The sequence below is a fragment of the Saccostrea cucullata genome, unplaced genomic scaffold (genome assembly GCF_032062105.1).
Source record: "Saccostrea cucullata isolate Sc308-1 unplaced genomic scaffold, CSIRO_AGI_Scuc_v1 ctg604, whole genome shotgun sequence".
NCBI lineage: Eukaryota > Metazoa > Mollusca > Bivalvia > Ostreida > Ostreidae > Saccostrea > Saccostrea cuccullata.
In genome coordinates this window covers 280,234-301,047 of record NW_026928921.1, presented here as the reverse complement: position 1 = coordinate 301,047, position 20,814 = coordinate 280,234, and the positions used below count along the sequence as shown (strand labels likewise).

The window sequence follows — 20,814 nt, the reverse complement described above, 5'->3', positions numbered from 1 at the left end:
TACACATGATGAATAAGAGTTATAAATAGAATTTTTGAAAAAAAATTCTAATAAGCCCCGGGATTGAATATCGGGGGGGGGGGGGGGGGGGGGGGTCCTGTCCACAAGTACCTGTGTTTCGAGTCTGGGTAATTTTCAATTTTGGTTTTTTTTTTTTTTTTTTGCTTGTCAACTTTTTTTAGGTAAGTAAAAAAATTTTTCTCAGGTTGGCCCCCCCACTTTCAAAAACGATGCTACGTGCCTGTAAAGCATTTGAATTTGATTCAGAAGACAAAAACAATTGTGAAACACAAACACAGGGGGTTATAACAAGTGGCAAATTAGAGAAACAAGTGAATTACCGGTGTTGTACACACCTTCTTTGTTCAAGTTTTAAAGAAAGCTTATTGAAAAGGTACATCTATATTCATTAAGCTTTATAAGAAACTATGCTACCTGTCAGATAATTAATAAACATATTTTTCCCCTAAATTTCAAGGAACAAAAAGATTATGGCATGGATTTGCAGAGAAGAGGAATGCTTAGCACCATAAAAAAAATAATTATTATAAACTACAAAATTCTAAAAAAAAAAAAATCAGTGACAAAACTTGCTACACATTTATCAGTTAACAATTTCCATGTAATAAAATTTAATTTCAAACAACAAAAGAGAGCAGAATTGATTATGAGTAAAATTCTTTCCCTTGTTTCTGCTAGTATATTATTCATTCCACCCGAACCCAACATGCAAATAACTGAAATTTAGAAAGAAAAAAATCTTGTACCCTTAAAGAATGAAAATGTCCTGCATTATAAGATTTGAAGACATACAATGCATACTGTCATGTTTTACAGCTTCTATAATGGTTCAAAAAACATTCAAACATTTATTTCACTTAGTCATCATTTGTAGAAAGTTGTGGAAAAAATCTCTTGATCAATTCACCATAAAAAATGTGAAACAATGCAAAAACCACTGCAGACACAAAGCAGGCTAGATTGGTAAATGATACTATATAGTAAATTTTTTTTTGGCTTTACTTCTTACCGGTAAACAAAAATAAATAGGACTGAAGGGCTTTCTCATTCAAATTTCCATTATCTTGAGTTGAGAAATTAAATCGCAGCAGATAATGCTGTTCCTAACAAATTCTATGACACAACAATGATTTTAATTCCTATATATTAACATCAATGCATCAAACTTAAATGTTACATTTATAAAAGCTCAAAAAGGTACTCAATCCAACACGGATTCTCCACCATCACTACATTATCATATACACCTAGAAATAGTCTAATGTCCTCTCAATTAATATTGCTAATCTTACGAATCTCAGTATAGTTAATATTACAAGTGTACATACAGTCTACAACAAAGCCACAAGATACGAGTGTACTCGGTCAAGTTTGTTAGCTATCACAAGAGATCTCACTTCTTCTGTGGGGGTTTGCTGTCCACTGAGTCGAGGCCCTCATGAGGGGGAGGTAACTTTATATCGTTAGGCTCCACCCCCCATATGTCTCGGGCGTACTCGGAGATTGTTCGGTCGCTGGAGAATTTTCCTGAGGAGGCTATGTTTAGGACACACATCTTTGCCCATTCTAGAGGATTCTGAGGAAAAAGCCAAAATAAATTGGTAAGAATACTAAACCAGAATAAATGACTTATACCGTAGTATTAAGTATGCATTAAATAACCATTATTATAAGTTTAAATAAAATTTTAAAAAAGGTTTAAGAAAGCCCGATTTATTTGAAGTCTACTACGGAATGGATGTACATACCTTGAATACTTCACTGACTCTGTCCTGGCATCTAATGTAATCTTCATAATCCTTCAGAAGACAGAATCTGAAAAATACATACTTGGATTACCCTTCCATTCTATCTGATATTAGTACAAAAACTAAACAAAAATCAACTTACAATAGTTATCTTTTGGTATTGGGATTGTTTTTCTTCTTTTTAGAATAAAGTTAAACATAATTTTACATTTGTTTAAGGTTAAATATGTCTTCATTGATACATGTATTTATTTTCTTCACAGACATGTATTTTCACACATTGAAAAAAAAACAAATATTGTTTTCACATTGTGGAAATAACCAGTGTTATATAAAATATTATTTTTAAAAAAATTGATATACTCTGACCCTCCCTTTTCAGGAAAGGGGAATAGAATTAATTAATACAATGCATTGAAATCATCATGCACTATAAAGCAAATATTGTTTTCATTTAAATGGAATAAGCAATATGGTTTGGGTACATTGATTTATCCTTAAAGCTTCTAAAGCATCAGAAGCAAAATGTGGTACATGTACCACCAATGAGACAGCATACTGTGACCAAGAAAACTCCAACACAGGCAATGAAACCCAACATAGACGAAATTAAGAAAGGAAAAACACTTTCTGCATACAATATCCCTTTTATAAAATACCATTTTATATTGTATTTGTGAAAATGGTTATCGCAAAATATCTGCCGGTAAAAATGAAGCTGCAGCAAAAGCAGTCTCTTGCTTTTCATGGAAGAATTTCTATTCCCAGACTAAAATAAATTCTGCCACAAACCATGAATTAATCATGTTATTAAAATACTTCTGCATGAAATGAGCTTAGAAAATGTATCAACCCTCAATTACAGAGTAAAGGCTCCCTAGATTAAGGGTCAAGTTGCACCACTTTATTATGAAGCACAGATCATTAAAAAACTGTCCTACTTATGCTTTTCTATTAAAGACTTGGAAAGAAACTTGTCCTGCAGTTAAGCACAGGAATATTTCACAAGAGCAGAAATGGCTATAAATTTATCTTGCATATAAGGAAATGAACTTTATTTATAAGTTTAACCATTAATATGTTGTATTATAATAAATTTTGATGAAAAAAATTCAAATTTACAAGTCCAGTGAACCCTTTTCATTTATTCTAGACCAGAACTACCAGTATTCCCTTTTGAAATTCACAATGCACATAAACCAGACAACAGGCAATTTTGAACAGACACTTCTCAAAATGGACCTCACACCATGCTTAACTAAATGTGTCACTATGACAAAATGCCCCTGCTGACATACTGGTTATAAATACATGTAACTGGAAGCTAAAATAACAATGGGCAGAAATTTTTTCCACAAATTACTTTAGCTGCATGAATATAATGATCCACTTCAAGCAGTAAGTGAATTAAGCTTGTATTCAGGAAAATATATGTCCCTGCTTCAAGACAAAATCAGAGGGTGTTTGATTAAACAAAAAATGCAGATTCCAAGAAAAAAGTAATCCATCTTGACCTTTCACCTCCTGACCGTAAAATTGATTTTGGTTTTTCTTCAGCTATAAGCAATTCATTGCAAAACCTCAAAGACTTAATTTACTGAGAGCCATATGAATATCTGACCTTGACTTTTTTACTTCAAAGTTGATCTAAAAGCCATTTAAATATTTCACAGGGAGTCATAAAGCTAAAGAACATATTTATAAATGACCTGGAAACTAATATGGAGCAGAAGAATGAAGATATTCAATATCCTCCAACTTTTAGTGAGTGGGGTATGAAAAGTCAGTAAACATTTAACATTAAATGTGGAAGTTTTTGAAATGTAACATATATTAAAATTTTATGAAAATGGACATGATATTCGAACTTAATCTGCATTAATTTAAAGAGCCAAACAAAAGAGCAGCTCATTAAGTACAAGCAAAACAACAAAAGTCTAAAAAAACTATGTAAATGACTGATGGACGGAATGGGGGTAACACTCTATGCCCTAGCCATTTCATAGCAGGCCAAGCCATCATCAGAAAACCATGCAGGATCACACCAGACTACCTATCTGGCCACATAACCAAGTTGTACAGATCCCGAAACTGATTGGGTTTGTCCGGGGTAAAGAAACCCGAGTTCAGCTGCTCGAGCACCATATGGAGTTCTCTGTTTGTCTCATAATAAAACCGGGGGTTGTAACTGAAACAGAAAGGACACAAATTACCTGTCATTGTACACTAGGGAATTATAAATATCAGTGAACAGTCCCGGTTCCTCGGGGGAGAAGAACCCTCCCTTGATTTGATCAAGCACCTGCTTCAAGTCTTTGTTTCCTTCATAGTAGTCCTGGGGGTGGTACCTTGGAATGGAAAATGAGGCATGATTCTTTATGTATATTACATTTAATATGCTTTCTTTCCTCTCTCAAATTTTATATCAAACTATTGTTCAAAGTACAATGCTTCAATCAATTTACACATTTACAATATATAACTAGTTTACATTATCATTTCAATATGAAAACAGTTTCAGAAAACTTATACAAAAAGGATTATATAAGACTGAAAAAAAAAATAATCAAGTTTAAAATTTGTCACAAGATTTGAATAATAAACTTCCTATGTACATATACATGTGTATATGCACCAAAAAATTCTCAGGATATGCAAAATTTGAATATATATATATATATGTAGTATAAAAAAAAGAAAAAAAATATGAGCCATTTTTCTCTTTAAACATTAAGGAAACTCAAAATCATAAAATAATAATATCTTTGTGGGCACACCATTGTTCTGTAACAGATGAAATGATATTATTGTTTAACTGACAACATTTATGGTGCAAAAGATATAGCAACAGCCAAAGCAACTTAAAACTCTGATATCATACATTGTAGGTGACAAAACTGAAACTGGGGAACTGGAGGACATTTGCATAAATAATAAACAATAATACTGTTCAGAGTTCCAGTTTGTTTCTGAACTTTGGTTAGAGACAATGACCAATGGAATGTAATAATCTATTCTTAAAAAGGATGAACCATTCATCATGTGTTGACACTTACTGGTGTTCTAGTTTGCTGCATTAATAAAACGAGTTTGTGGCATGAATACATTTGAATGCTCTTCCGAGTAATTATGCTTAGGTACTGTATGAGTAATTTTTAAAAAGTTGGCTTCATATTTTAGCGGCTTTGGCACAGACAATAATGAGCTAATTCATGAATATTGCTCAGAAATCATTCATAAATACAATATACGGCACAAACATGTGTGGCGCTAATTCATGATTGCACCAACAACTCCATGTCAGTTGATTGTGCTAAATTTTGAATATGCCAAATTATGTACATGCATGTACAGTATACAATCGCAACTTCTCGGGCCTTTCCGACTAGCGGAAAAAACGACCTCGAATGTATATGGTAGACGCCTTACAACCCTCCCTTTTCACGATCTTTGAAATAAATGACTGGAGACCTTTTATCTGTGGAATATGGAGTTTAACTTTATTCAATGTAATGATATTACCGAAAACATACTATAGAAGCAACTTCTAACTCAGTCTATCCTATATTTGAATAAACAGGAAATGTATAAATTTTTAACATCCGGTGATGTTAATACATTCGAGGTTGTTTTTCCGACCTCTGACGGAAAGACCCGAGATGATGCGATTGGTACAGTATACTGAGAGAGCTTTAAGATTTCAAAATTAAAGAGAAGGTTATGATTTACCAAAATTTTTTTTTAAAAGACTTACCCACTTCTCTTTAATTCTTCTACTTCTTCAACTTTCATTCCAAAAATGAAAATGTTTTCATCCCCCATTTCCTCCCTCATTTCAACATTAGCACCGTCCAGTGTACCGATCGTCAGGGCCCCATTCAACATGAACTTCATGTTTCCTGTCCCAGAGGCCTCTGTTCCGGCGGTGGAGATCTGCTCGCTAAGGTCAGCAGCTGGTATGATCTTCTCCGCTAGAGACACACGGTAGTTCTCCAGGAAAACTACTTTGAGACGATCCCCAATGATTGGGTCGTTGTTGACCACCCTAGCTACACTGTTGATCAGCTTGATGATGAGTTTCGCAATATGATAGCCAGGAGCTGCCTACAAAATATTGCCATACAAAATTGATTGACCATTCCATATTTTTTACATAAAAATAAAGATTCTGTGACAAAGACAATTGCTGAGCTACTATAAAGCTTTATAAACTCTTCCATCTAACATGACAATCCTATAAAACATCTTTTTCACAATAATAAGAGTTTACACTGAGCAAACTGTGCTATTTCTTCATTTCACTTAATACAGTGTATCAATTAAATCACTAAAAAGACCCTGTAAAGAAGACAGAAAAGCTGAAAAACCATCTTGTCGAATCTCATAAGTGACACCATTCAATGTGTTGAAACTTTGCATTGTGCAAATAATGAATTGGACACAGTTTTCAAAATGACCTACTTTTGGGTCATGACCTTCCAACCCATCCCTTCCTAAAACTACATGAACTGACAAGACTTGAAGTCATAAGCTAAACAGTGTTAAAGTTGTAACAGAGACATGAAAAAAAGTTAACACAAATATATAAAAGAATGGGTAAGGATAAACCCACCATCATCACATGTGGCCTGTCAAATGAACAAGCCTATAAAACTGTACCTTTCCTCCTATCATGATAGTCCTTGGGACAAAAGGCTGGTTGGGGTCCCTCTTGAGGCGGTTGTACAGCGTAATGATGTGGAAGCAGTTCAGCAGCTGTCTCTTGTACTCGTGGATCCTCTTGACCTGGATGTCAAAGATGGAGGATGTGTTGACCTTGACATTGTGGTTTTCCTGGATGTACTCAGCCAACTTCATCTTGTTCTCCTGTTGAATTACATTGATATGATTTCAATTACTGTGATTAAGGATTTTTTGACATAGTGATATAGCTTCAGCAAATACAATTTCAAGGAAAGAAAAAGATGATGTCATTAAAGAAAAGTAGCTAAAAATTAAGTAATTTCCCTTTTAACATCTTTGTATCAATTAAACAAATTTTAGCTCTGGATTTGCAAAATTAATTTGCATTTAATATTTCAAGTACCAAACCTAACATGATATAAACCTGTTTGACTTTGATGATGTTTCTAAGGAAATTTTCATCATCAGCAAATTTCTTGAGATTCTGCAGTTTGTACAGATCAGTAACCCATTCCTCTCCGATTTTCTCGGCAATGACGTCGGACAACCCAGGGTTACATAACAACAGCCAGCGTCGGGGAGTGATCCCATTGGTCTTGTTTTGGAAGCGTTCTGGGAACATCTCATAAAACTCCTTGAACCTTTTGAAAGTACAAAGCAGGGGTAATTTGGTTTATTCAAAAATCATGTTACTAACTTCTTGAATATCCAAAGTTCTAACAAAAAGTATGAGATTTTTAGAAGGAATTTTGTTTGATGCTGCTATTCAGTCTTAAAATATACTACAAGAGATAGAGCTTACGTATCGCTTTTGATGATTTCTGAGTGTAAGGCAGCCACTCCGTTGACAGCGTGGGAGCCGATGATACTTAGATACGCCATGTTAATCTTCTTCTCTCCATCCTCCTCTACAATTGACATGCGCCGCAACTTTCCCTCATCTCCTGGGTATTTTTTGGCTACTTCCTTGAAAATAAAAAAGAAATATTAATATTTGAAGTAATTGAACATCATGACCTTGTTTTCTAATGGAAAGCTAATAAAACTGATATCATTTATGCAGAAAAAAGTTCCAGTTCATGTACACTTTAATACATGTATGTAAATATTTGCCATCCATAGCATTTGGAAAGGCGATGTTTTTATAAAGAATAAGATATCAATGAAATTTACCAAGAATGTCGTTGTGCCTAAGACCAGGAAAAGTCAGATTTGAGGCATAGCGGATGAAAGTTATAGTTAATGTAGTACATGATCTTTAGATGTTGGGAGAGGAGCTACTTTACATGTAGGAAGTTATAGTTGATGCAGTACATGATCTGTACATGTCGAGGGAGAGGAGCTATTTTACCTGTAGGAAGTTATAGTTGATGTAGTACATGATCTGTAGATGTTGGGGGAGGAGCTAATTTACCTGTAGGAAGTTATAGTTGATGTAGTACATGATCTGTAGATGTCGGGGGGAGGAGCTATTTTACCTGTAGGAAGTTATAGTTGATGTAGTACATGATCTGTAGATGTCGAGGGAGAGGAGCTATTTTACCTGTAGGAAGTTATAGTTGATCTAGTACATGATCTGTAGATGTCGGGGGAGGAGCTATTTTACCTGTAGGAAGTTATAGTTGATGTAGTACATGATCTGTAGATGTCGGGGGAGAGGAGCTATTTTACCTGTAGGAAGTTATAGTTGATGTAGTACATGATCTGTAGATGTCGGGGGAGGAGCTATTTTACCTGTAGGAAGTTATAGTTGATGTAGTACATGATCTGTAGATGTCGGGGGAGGAGCTGCTCTAACATGGCTACTGGCCACCTCTCCAGTGCCTCGGGGAGGACAGTGTGGTTCGTGTAGGCAAAGGTTTTAACAGTGATGTCCCAGGCCTTGTCCCATGGCAAACCCTCAATGTCCACAAAGATCCTCATCAGCTCAGGGATAGCCATAGAGGGGTGGGTGTCATTCAGCTGAATGGCTACCTGTAACAGACATATTGTCATCAGTAAAATAAGCTTGTGTTTACAGATGTAACTTACATCATATAAATATTCTTCAATTTCATAATGTGTATTTTAAAAAGTCTAAGGGAGTACCACATCTTTTAGTCAACATTCATCTCATTGACTAAATTTTTCTGATTTTACAATTGATGTGAGATTAAACTTTGAAATCACAACTGTGTGTTGGCATAATGGCCAATATATTACACAGTGATTCCCATAAACTGTGTTATAAAAAAATGTGTAAGTGAGATACTGGTCTTTTAGAAACTAACAACAATTAGGCTGAATGTTAATTCATTTTCAATTAAAGGGTCAAAATAAAAGTGTTACAGTAATAAAACCATGGGAACAGTGTTTTATTACCAAATCCTTAGACTGAAATAATAAAATTCATCTGAAGTATGGGTATGATGCTTTAATTACCTATTTACAATAAAGATTTTGCATTTTTTTGGTTTTTTTTTTCTCAAGTTTTAAATGCATAAGTTCAAGGAAGAAATATTTATTTAAAAAAAAAGAACAGAAACCTTGAAATTCAATTACAGAAGTATTTTAAAATGTCAACAAAGAGCATGCTACTATTGGAGAAATGCAAAGGGGAAAATGAATGTATATATATACTTTATAATATACAGCTGTATATATACAGGATGTAGCATAACATAAAAATATATATGAAAGGCCCAATGGCCATAAGGGTCACCTGAGTATAATAAATGACTGTAAAGGATCCACAGAAATATAAAATAAAACAAGAACTGATAGATGAAGATTACCCCAAAATACTGGGAAATTCTTATGATCAAAGATCAGCAAAAATAGTAGTCTAGTACTCAGTAACAAATCAGTCTAGTACTAAGTAACAAATCAATGAACAAATCTATTGACTAGCCTGTAATAGCCAGTGCTAGTACACATGTATTTTACTTTAAAGCTGATATCAAAAGAGCCTGCCCTCCACCAGAGCAGCTACATAATTATGTAACCCAGAAAATGATCATGAAATTCATAATTTTTATACTCCCTTCACCCATAAATGACATATGCCAAAATTTGGTTGAAATTTGTTCAGCTATTCTAGAGAAGGTTGAAAGTGTTCAAATGTTGACACATGGTGCATGACATACCAATATCAAAGACCATGGACGATGCATGACAACAGATAAAAACAGATAGCAATAGGTCAATATTGTGTGTTTCAGATGACTTTATAATTAATACATAAGAGAAATACATGTATATGAACAGTAAAATTCATATGTCAAAATTGTATATTGTTCAGAGAAAGTCTGAACTAAAATGTGAAAAGTTTTCAGCTAGAACAACAAAAACAAAAAAGACTGGTGTATTAAGTGGTCACTTTAATGAATCCACCCAGTTAGTAAAATTATTAGTAGAAAGTTCAAGGAGACCAACCTTCTCAGCAAATCCCAACAGACAATGATTTGTCTCATTCTCCTAGGAACATAAACAGGAAATCAAGTGCTTTTTTTTAAAAAAGGTTTTTGAATCCATTTACCAGTTACGAATATTTTAGAGAGAAGATATGCAGGTGCCCCCATATACTTTGTAAATCGATATACAGTAAAACTCAATAACAGCAAAAACTAAGTCCTATGGATTTTGTTTAGCTATCTCTGTAATTCGCTTTTTTTAATAATAAATTTGTTAAAATATATAAATGTATATAGAATTCATAATACCAGTATACATTTTCCTGCAAGTAGGACTACCAAATAAGCACAGGAAAGCATTAAATACAAAACTTACAATGGAGTAGTACCTCCATGGAAAAGTTGATGAACTTCAAATATTAATACTTAAGACAAATTTTTCACTCTACCAGATCAAATTCTGTTTGTTTTATCCATAAATTATTTCGATTATAACTGTAAAATTTTATAAGAAATTGTCAAGAATTTTGGCCAAATACCCACTTCACTATATCGGTAAATTTGCTATATCCATATTTAGTACTGCATGAGTTTTACTGTATCAGATATTTACTACTTAGTACTTGTATAAATGAATTGTAAGTTGTTTACATAGGATCATATCAACTACAGAAAAACTTGCTTACAAAGAACTTGGTAGTCATCAATATTTCCCTTCATGTATAATGTCTTTGATGAAAAATCATTATTTCTAACTCATTTCTGGGATATAACAAAGAAAAAAAAAGCATTCCCAATAATTTAATTATTTAAAATTTAAAGCAAAAATTCTTTGTTTACATATATGTAAGTATGCATGTTCAGGAGATATGTGCTTTTTGAATTTGTTTTCATTGAATTATTTCCTTTCTATAGAGTTGTTTTTTCTATGACGTATAGTTTGCATAAATGAGTCTTACATTTTATAGAGGGTGCCAACTCTGTAAACCTTCTTGAACAAAAAAATATACAGTGTATTTATTCTAAACCACCATAAGAACTTCCTTATAAAAGATAAGAGACCTTGTAAAAATGATCTTGATCTTAAGGTCTTGAGGAATTCCTTATAAGCAAGTTTTCCTGTACAACACAGAAGGGGATATGCATCAGTTGAGGAACCACATTGTTAGAACATTAAATATCTACTGAATACATTTGCTGAATCACGTGATGCTAAAATTACCTTATCAGGGAAGGACTCGAAGGTCCTGCGGACAGGATCGCGGCTACCAAACTTGGAAGACTTGTAGCGGCGTATGATGTCCTGTAGGGTGGCTGCCACGAGGAAGTATTCCTGCTTCAGTCGAAGCTCTTTTCCCACAAAGAACTGTCAAATCAAATTGACGATGTATATTAAATCTTTTGTTGTTGGTACATGTGGTTGTCCATTGATAATACTGCTAGTTAAACGAATCCACAAGTTGGCCCTCCTTATATGGAAAATTTTTCCATAAGATTTGCACTACATAATCTACTGTATGTTTTTTTTTCAAAGAGCAATTTTATTATAAATTTCATTGAAGCAATATAATAACCATTAATTATTAAGTATTCACAATGAAATACAGAGAAAAATAACCATCCCTTCCTTTGCATCCACTATGTCAAAGGGATAACATAATTTAATTTTAGTCTTTATAAATTTGCTGCAAATAAAAGTGAATCTCCCATCTTCAAATCTTATGAAAATTTTATAACAGCATTATTCAAATCAAGACTTTCTTAGGCTATCTAAATTTAATTCCCTGGTTCTCAGGCCAATTTTCTCCAAAACAGATGCGGGAGGGCGGCATTTTATTTTTCATTTTATTGGCAATAAAGAAGATGAGGGAGGTATTTTTTTTAATTTTAATTTCCGAATTTTTTTTAACATAAAGATAATTTTTTTAATCACAGATATACATGTACTTTCCATTTCTGGTCAAAATTTCTGCTTTATCCATTGCTTAACAGCGTGTAAACATTGTAGGTAATGTCCTCGAATTTATTTTCAAATGAAGTAGCCAAAATCTCATTGTAAATGGCTACCGGAAGTGATATTTGAATACTAAACTACGAAACAAATGAGGTCGGAATTTTTTTTCTCCCGGATTGGTCTCCGCAATAGCAACTTTTTATTTTATCAAAAATACAATAAAATCGGTAATGCGGCTACCTCAAAACGGATGCGCGCGGGCCTGAGAACCAAGATTTCAATTTTATATGGCCTTAGTGTATGCAGAACTTTTAAATACTTAAAATTGCTCATGTTTCATGATACTTAACTTCTCTGAGACAAAATATTGTTAATTTACATAAGCAAGATTAAACGTTTGCATTTCTGAATAGAGTAATATTTGGTAAAAAAAAAAAAAAACCAACAGTATGTTATTGTATATAAATTAATCCCACCTGAATATTTTTTATTAAGTCTACATAAAGATACCTACATTGTCATTAGGGTAGAGCACTTTAGAGATATTTTCGGCCCGGTTTCTATCACACACAGCATTAATGTATTCACCATTGTTAACTGAAATTACAAATGAATTGATTAAAAAACAATTTTCATTTAATATACACTTATTACACGTAATAAACAGATTCCTTCTCAAATGTTTAGCATAAGTGTCTGATATAAAGATCTGCAATGACTCCAACCTGCAACCAGCAATGTTGATTCAATTTTTGCAGTCGTATAAAAAAAAATATGTGTGCACACATCAAAGGTTAATGTCAATTCAAAAAAGGAAACTCATACAGATGGCTTATACTTTGCACATTGACTTAGGACATTAAAGTTGATCTACTATCTTGCTGATTCAATCATGTGATCTTTTCATAATGTCTTTTAAATGTTACACATTTGAAATCTGAGTTATACAAATTAAAAAACTTTTTTTGATTGATTGTATATTGTTTAACATCCCTCTCGAGAATTTTTCACTCATATGGAGATGCCACCACTTGCCGGTGGAGAGCTGCAAATTTTGTTCTATACTCGTCACTCAGGGCCGAATTTCTTTTTCGTGTTACATTTTATCACATAAAGCTAACTTGAAAATGAGAAAAAAAAACTCAAACAAAAAACAAAGATTGACTGTCTGAGGTGTTGTGTGTGTGCTTGAATTGATGATTTTTCAAATCTAATAAAAATTTCAATCTCAGTAGGTTTTTGTTCAAAAATCAAATTTTAAAAGGAGGTAGGAAAAGGGTTCAAAGTAAATAATGTCTCCTTTCATTGTGACATTGTTCCTTGGATAAACATCACTTTTATTTGATTGACTCATTTTTGTTTTTTTAAATAGCTGTAAGCATTTTTTAAAAAAATAAGCACTTGTAACAGTATTGTGTTTACAAACAAGTTGTTTCCGATTAATCACACGATCTAACCAACAGACCTCATTAGAGAATACACCGCGATGACATGTCAGATCTTTAACACATCCTGACATCTAAACTTTAGCTGATACATACTTCCTGTTTAACCAAACTTAACTTCCTGATTGAGTTAGTGACTTACAGAAATGGAGATGAAAGCTGTTAGGGGCCTTTGCTGACCACAGGCGCATGGTATTGACAGTATTATTGCCATAGCCAGGTATAGGGGTGTCGTAGGGCATAGCAAACACAACCTGCAGAAGAAAACAAATAAATTTATAAATAAATTACCGTAGTGTCTCTGTTTGTTTCTCATATAATTAAGTATGAGCTATAACAAATAAATTTGAAAATAAATTACCTATCTGATAATCTCTGTTTGTCTTTCTCATAATTATGTTCCCCAAACGGAGTTTGGGAACATATTGTTTTTACTCGGTTTCTTCTTCTTATTATTATTTTTTTTCTTATTTGTTCTCCGGTACTTTTTTGTCCGGAAGTGTTCTGAGAAACTGTTCACCCAACTGAGCTAAAACCTTTTTAGGGTTAATAGGTGTGTAGTGTAGGTGTGCGGAACAAAGGTCATTTTGCGCGCATACGCATGCACGTGCGGGCGCGTGAAATGAGTGAAATGACAGATATACTTAAAATAGTCACAACTTTTACATTTTTTAATGAAATGTTTTGAAACTCATTATATAAGGATATATTGATAGTGTAGATAATATGACAATGTCAAATCAGCAAGAACTCGCGCGCATGCACGTGCGCTTCGCTCTGATTGCCTGAAACAAAAATCTCAATATCTCTTAAGTTTTTAGACGAAATGCTTTGAAATTTTGAATATAGTCATGCCTTAGGATATGCTACAATTTGATATATACAAATTTTCATGAAACACGCGCATGCACGTGCGCTTTAATCTGATTGGCTGAAACTTTCAATGGCTATATCTCCTTTGTTTTTTGACGAAATGCTTTGAAATTTAAAACATAGTCATGCATTAGAATATCCTACAATATGATGTACAAAAAAGTTCAAGAAATCATGCGCGTGGACGTATGCTGCAATTTGATTGGCTGAAACTTTAAATGGTTATAACTCCCTTGTTTTTTAACCAAACAGGATGGGATTTAGAATCTAGATAGATATAAGGCCCTCCTACAAGAAGGTATGGTCATCATGCACGTGCACGCACGTGCGTGCATTTGGAACGAGTGAAACTAAAACTACACTTTAATGAGTGTTTTTTAATACTTTTGGACTAGATGCTTTAATATATAGTATATTTAAATATATAGAAAGTGTAGACAAGATGATATGATCATTGCACCCGTGCATTCACATGCACACGCGTGCAGTGTTAAAATTTGAATATAATTGGTATCCTTCATGGAAAACGTTTTTAAAGTCAAAAATGCACAGATGTTGTCTTATTTTATAAGGCTTACAGGGAATATGGCACCAAAAGGGAGTTGGGGAGCGTTTGGGGAACATCTGTAACGGTTCCCGTTACAATTAGCACTAGTTAGGTATGAGATAAAGCAACAGAACACCCAAACACAAACACTAATTAAGGAAGATAAGATTTTTAAAATCTGCTTTTACATAAGTTTTGTCTTGTCTGGTCAGGTTTCTTGAGAAGAAATTGAAATTTTCCTTTTTTTCTCCACATTCCTTATATTCCCTTGATAAGGAGATTGGCCACACTTTGAGCTAACTTGTATCTCACTTATCCAAGAATGCTTTTTTTGGCAAGTTTAGTTGAAATCAGCTCAGTCATTGTTGAGAAGTCAAAGCATTAGAGGTAACCCTATTCTATATGGAGCCTTATTAAAAATTTTGTGTAGGATTTAACTTCATTGAGAATTGTTAACAACAAAATAAACAAAATTAAACTCCAAACAAATATTTCTGTTTTACAGTAATTAATAAAAAGCAGCAAAAATATGCCAAAAGCGGAAGGGTAGCCAGGTCTGTTCTGTATCTTCATTATCTGTGTAATTTATTATATAATTTTATAATTTGCAGTTAGTTGATTACAGTACATACTGATCCAATTTCTGTTCTTGGCTGAATTCCACGTACCAGTACAAATCTCTTTTTTTAGAACTGATATTGCACAGTTTGTCAGAGCAATTTGCACCTTGATCTCTAGAACAATTAATTTCTCCTTGATTTTTCTTCAATTCGAATTTCTCTCCAAGCCAAGTACAAACTCTCTCAACTTTCTATCCATGCAAATAACTATTTCACTTGTATTCTTCACACATTTACCTGAAAATTTCAGAAACATAGACTGACCTGTGTGTCCACCCACTTGACCCCTGAGTCAGTATTTTCAGTTCGGCCGTAGAAGTTGATTGGTAAAACATACTCAGGCCTGGACTTCTCCCAAGGATTTCCGTATCTTAGCCACTCATCAGGCTCCTCCACCTGTCGAAGTTCAGGCATCAGTGTACTATACTCAGAGTAAATGTTTAACTTGACTACAAGCTCCCAAAAATGGGGCAACATAAGAAGTACGGTAATTATAAATATGTGTTAATGGGACAGAAATGGGTTGTGCGAGACAAAAAATAAAACAACAATTCTACAGTAATGCTGAAACAGATTTTACTATGTTTTGTAACAGATGTGTTTCTTTTTTTTTTTTCAAATCTACCTGCCAACCATTTTCAATCCTCTGAGCAAAAATTCCGTAGTCATATCTGATACCATAACCATAAGCTGCCAGACCCAAAGTGGCCATGGAGTCCAAAAAGCATGCGGCCAGACGGCCAAGTCCACCATTTCCTAGACCAGCATCCTCTTCTATCTCCTCCAACTCCTCAATGTCAAGGCCAATCTGTCAAATGAAACAAAAGGTCAAGGCTAGCACACCTCCGCCAAAAAAGTCAATGCCATTCTACCAAGTCAGCAAGAGATCAAGGTCAAGGAACACATTGTCAAAGATTTTTATTACACTTGTATAAGTGAAAAAAAACAATGATAAAACATCCAGTTCTGAACAAAAAATAAAATTTATGTGTCTTAACTTCCTTTTTCCACAACAATGAAATTTCTGAGGATCTGATAAAATCTACATAAACTATTGAATAATTCCTTCTAAATCTATATATGCCAAATGATAATGATTGTCAGAAAGCTCCACTGAGCTAGTAATACATGGCTATTTACCTGATAGAGGGCCTCATCACAGGCACTCTGAATGCCCAGATTCACCATGGTGTTAGATAGGGTCCTTCCCATGTAAAACTCCAGGGACAGGTAGTACACCCTCTGAAATTATAAATATTTTATTGTTAATAAGGAAAACATAATGAAAACAAGAGGCCAAGAGGCTATATTGCCCATGGACTTTGTCAATGTAATCCCAATTTTCTTCATTGGCAGATTTTTCTTATATCATCCATGTAAAACTTTGATCCCCCATTGTGGCCCCACCCTATTCCAAGAGGTCATAATTTGAACAAACTTAAATGTACACTACATGCATTGTCTTATCCCCTTAAATAGGGCATTGCTCCTTTGAACACACTTGATTGTGGAAGGCTGCAAATTTAAACCAATACATGGCACTCAAAGCCATTGAGCAGTGAGGGATCTTTTTCAAGCCAACACCTGCTGCAGCACAAAGCCTCAGTTTACAAGATTTCCGAAGGACTGTTCTCCAAGTCCCACAGTGGATTCTAACCCACAACGCAAGAATGAGCTCCTTACTCTGAGATTCTGGAGCAGACACTAACCACTTTGCCATGCTGGCAACCATTTTCCTTCTGCTATCAGATTATTTTCTTGCAGCTTTGTAAAAGCACACTACCAATACATGTATGAAGTAAAAGACTACAAATATCTTCAGTGACTTGAACATCATTATGACATGGGCATGTCATAGTGAGTTGGTTGAAGTCACCTCCATTTTTTCTTTAATATTTCCATTTCTAATTTTTTTCTCTATATCTCATTGAAAGTTGTCGGAGTTTATTTCTGGAGTTTATTTCTTGATAATTCTGCCGGAATGTAAATTAGGCAGGTCGATAGGTCAGGAGCTAAGGAGGCCTAATATGCATGCAAATCTTGTGCGCATCTGTCACTGTGTCTGATGCTAAGAAGGCCAAATATGCATGTAAATCTTGTGCGGCTGCCTATGTGTTTGACGTCAGAGGGCTTCGCCCGTTATGCAAATTATCCCATGTTTCCCACTATCGTTGATGCCCTGGCATACTACACTAACTAGACAGTGATTCCTTTATTCATCTCACTTTCAATATCTCAAATCATCAGATATCTTTGTTTTACTGTTGATGTGTTACAGATAATGTTTGACTGTCTAAGTCAATAGTGGGCAGACAAAAAACCTTTTTATATTACTTTGATGTAAAGTGTGGGCTTATACTGGTATAGCATCCATATATTTTTTTTCATCATGTGCTATCATACACATCCAATAAAAGATTTACAAGTATCTGCAGATAGTTACAAATACCAAGTAGAAAGCACTTGAAATTATATAATAATCTGAAAGTACATGTACTTAACTAACTGATAATAAGCTGTATAAAAAATTCCAGATTATCTTAGCTTTTTCTTTTTAAATATGTGTCAATTGAATCAATGGGACACAAATGCAAGAAAAAAACATTTCCTTGACTGGTTTTCCTGGAAAGCAAATTGAGAGCAACATATAATAGGATAAGAAAACTATGTTTATGACAATTTATCTAGTTTTTGTCTGGTATTAGTGTGTGTCTTGTATCCCCACCCCACCCCACCCCCCCAAAAAAACATTTAACATGTTTAACATCATAACTTCTATATAGAATGACTGATGGTGTATCTGATCCTGATCAAATTTGTTTCATTTACACTAGCATGAAAAATTGGCAGTGTTAGGGAAAGCAGTAAACTAACTGATTTTTATAAATTTGAGCAACAGGAATTTGATAACATTTATTTATGGACATGTTCACATTTCATTACAACATGAGATTTAAAATACCTGAATTTCCTGCAAGTATAAGCATAAAATTTATTTTCTGTTAAAGTTCAAAAGAAACTTTATACCAAAGGTTTATACCAGTAGGTTATTGCATTAAGTGTTTACATTTGAAATCTGGTATGTTTTTGAGTGCAAGATGAGCAGAAAAAAACAAAGTCTATTACTATTGGGAAAATCAACACTTTTTTCTTTAAACTGAAATTAAATGCTTTGCACAGGTCTATAATGGACATATTGACATTTAATCATTAAAATGTTCTGTCTTATGAATGCACAAATATGGCAAAGCCTTCAAATAATTTGCAAAAGCAAGCTGATTAAGTCAAAATATATGCAATTTTGTAAGAATAGATGTTTCAATCTCAACTCTGATTTTTTGTCAAGCAATTTCCAAATCATAACTTTTACGTCAATAAATCAATATAAATAATGGGAACTCCCCAGTTCCTGTGACATTTCACGTCTGTAGAATTTTAAGATGTGAACATTTTCTTTACAGTTTCCTATCTCTAGTATGAGGGGACAATATTGATGTGGGCTGTTTTGTGACTAGCTTCCTTGGCTCTGTCAAGTACAACAATATCCTTCCTTTTCTGATTTCAATCACCAATTGATTCCACTGATTCACTCCAAATAAAGCAATTCCTGGATGCATTACCCATAATTACCCATAATCCTTTATTTCTTTTTTTTCTTACAGATCTCCTACAGATAAATAAGTCTGGATTATGGCAATGTGGATGAATTCTCTATGAATATTAAGTATAAAATCCTTACATGGGTGGCATATCATCCACTTCTGAGGAAAATGAAAGCTTTCACTACATCAGTGTGCTTGAGCATAGACAGAATAAAAATCTAAGCCTAGCCCTCTGTTTTTAAAGCAATACTTAATTTACAATTTAATATATTTTTTTTTAATGTATGCACTGTATTATATAACATACCATTACGGTATCTCTCTATTGTTTTGATACATGTAATACTGAATTCTCTTGACGTTTAAGATTGTCCCTCAGTCTAATGTTTTAAGAGGGCCGTGCTTGCTCTACTTCCCATCTCCATTGTTTCAATCAACGTTTGAACTTAATGTTTGTTATCTCCATATTTCATGCACACATAGTTTCATCATTAAACAAAGTTTTTTGTTTAAAATTACACATTAGGAAGCTTAACATCTGAAGCAAAGGTTCACCTAAATGTAACACTGTAATACTGTATACAGGAAATTTTCACCACTGTTTTATTTTTGCCCCTTTCACCCTATCCTTTTTTGGTGAATTTAAAATGGGACAATTTCAAAGAATAATACAGTATAATTTATGACTGGGCGAATTTAAAACAGGACAAAATTGTTCTCAAGTGTGAAAGGGCAAAAATAACACAGGGCGAAAATAACCCTGTATACAGTATATAAGTTTGGAACAGAAAGGGTCTAATATGGCCCAGTATCAGCAGCCTAACTGGTAGTAAGCATCCCTTGATATTGATAGATCATTCATACATGCAATCCCTATCTAAATATGACTTGAGAATGAACCCGCTTGCCTCTAAAAATTTCCTATTAAAATACAAAATATGAAACCAAACTAAATATAAATTGGAATTGTGGCCCTTGATTTTGTAATAAGATCATTTCCAGTCAAAGAAGAGACCAGATGTTCTTTTTTGATATTAATAAATTTAACAAGAAAGAAGAAAAAGGACAGAATATATGATTATACTTTACTAAGCTACAGCTTATATAAAAACTCTTTTTTCAGTAAATATCAGAATTTAAATGATATTAATAAATGTAACAAGAAAGAAGAAAAAGGACAGAATTTGAGATTCGATCTATACTCTGACCATCCATCATTCCATGAACTGGAAAATACCACCCATGGCCGATCTTCCACTTGTCACTTCCAGGCACGTACAGCACCAAAATTAATATAACAAACAGTAACTGAACAGACCAGCACAGGATTTGAACCCAGGCCCTCTGATTTCTAGACAGTTGCTCTACCAAATGAGGTAATCAGTGAAGAAAACCATCAGGACTGGCTCATTACAATTAATTGAATTAATTCAATTACATGTATCAGCATCGGCACAAAGCTATTTTCAAACCACGGAAGTTCATACTGATTGGAATTCAAGCTTTCATACTTCTTCTGTTGTACTTTATCAGTAAAATTGACTTTATTTCATGGAATGATGAATAATTTTCATACATGACACCCTCCCCCCACCCCCCTCTGCTTGCTGCACATGCCAGCACTGAGCAGGTGCGTGGTGTTGCACTTGTCTGCAACATATAAGATAACTTACCTTAGGGTCCTTCTCATAGTAATGTTGCTGGGTGCGGATCCAACGTCCAACCAAATAATCCCTGACAGTGTGTGCCAGCGAAAGGTAGTAGTCGCGTGGTGTGGCCACATTTCTATCTTTCACGATTGTGTAGTGCAAATGGCGATTAAATGCCTTCTTGAATTCGACAACATTCTCCACAGGTGCTATTCCACGAATGCTAATCTGTTTGCGCTTCTCGTGGTCTGATTGTGGTGCAGAGGCCATGGCAGAACGG

The 20,814-nt window shown here is 34.1% G+C and overlaps 1 protein-coding gene across 4 annotated transcripts; it reads right to left on the bottom strand.

Annotated features, from left to right (window-relative positions):
• Positions 1-256: 256 nt before the first annotated feature.
• On the bottom strand, positions 257-20,804 carry LOC134279235 (glycogen phosphorylase, muscle form-like). Of its 4 annotated transcripts, none has more exons than XM_062761586.1 (16): positions 20,559-20,804; positions 16,424-16,525; positions 15,909-16,091; positions 15,548-15,679; positions 13,386-13,497; positions 12,313-12,395; positions 11,067-11,210; positions 9,867-9,908; positions 8,187-8,426; positions 7,255-7,418; positions 6,877-7,093; positions 6,429-6,635; positions 5,524-5,873; positions 3,983-4,117; positions 1,770-1,836; positions 257-1,597 (listed from the first exon to the last, which is right to left on the bottom strand). In XM_062761586.1, the coding sequence occupies exons 1-16, from the start codon at positions 20,802-20,804 to the stop codon at positions 1,415-1,417; spliced, it is 2,607 nt and encodes an 868-aa protein (XP_062617570.1). In that variant the 3' UTR covers positions 257-1,414. The 4 variants fall into 4 exon arrangements, with proteins under 4 accessions (XP_062617570.1, XP_062617571.1, XP_062617572.1 ...); XM_062761587.1 differs by lacking the exon at positions 3,983-4,117 and adding an exon at positions 3,823-3,957; XM_062761588.1 differs by lacking the exon at positions 9,867-9,908 and having other exon boundaries at positions 258-1,597.
• Between the last annotated feature and the right edge of the window lie 10 nt (positions 20,805-20,814).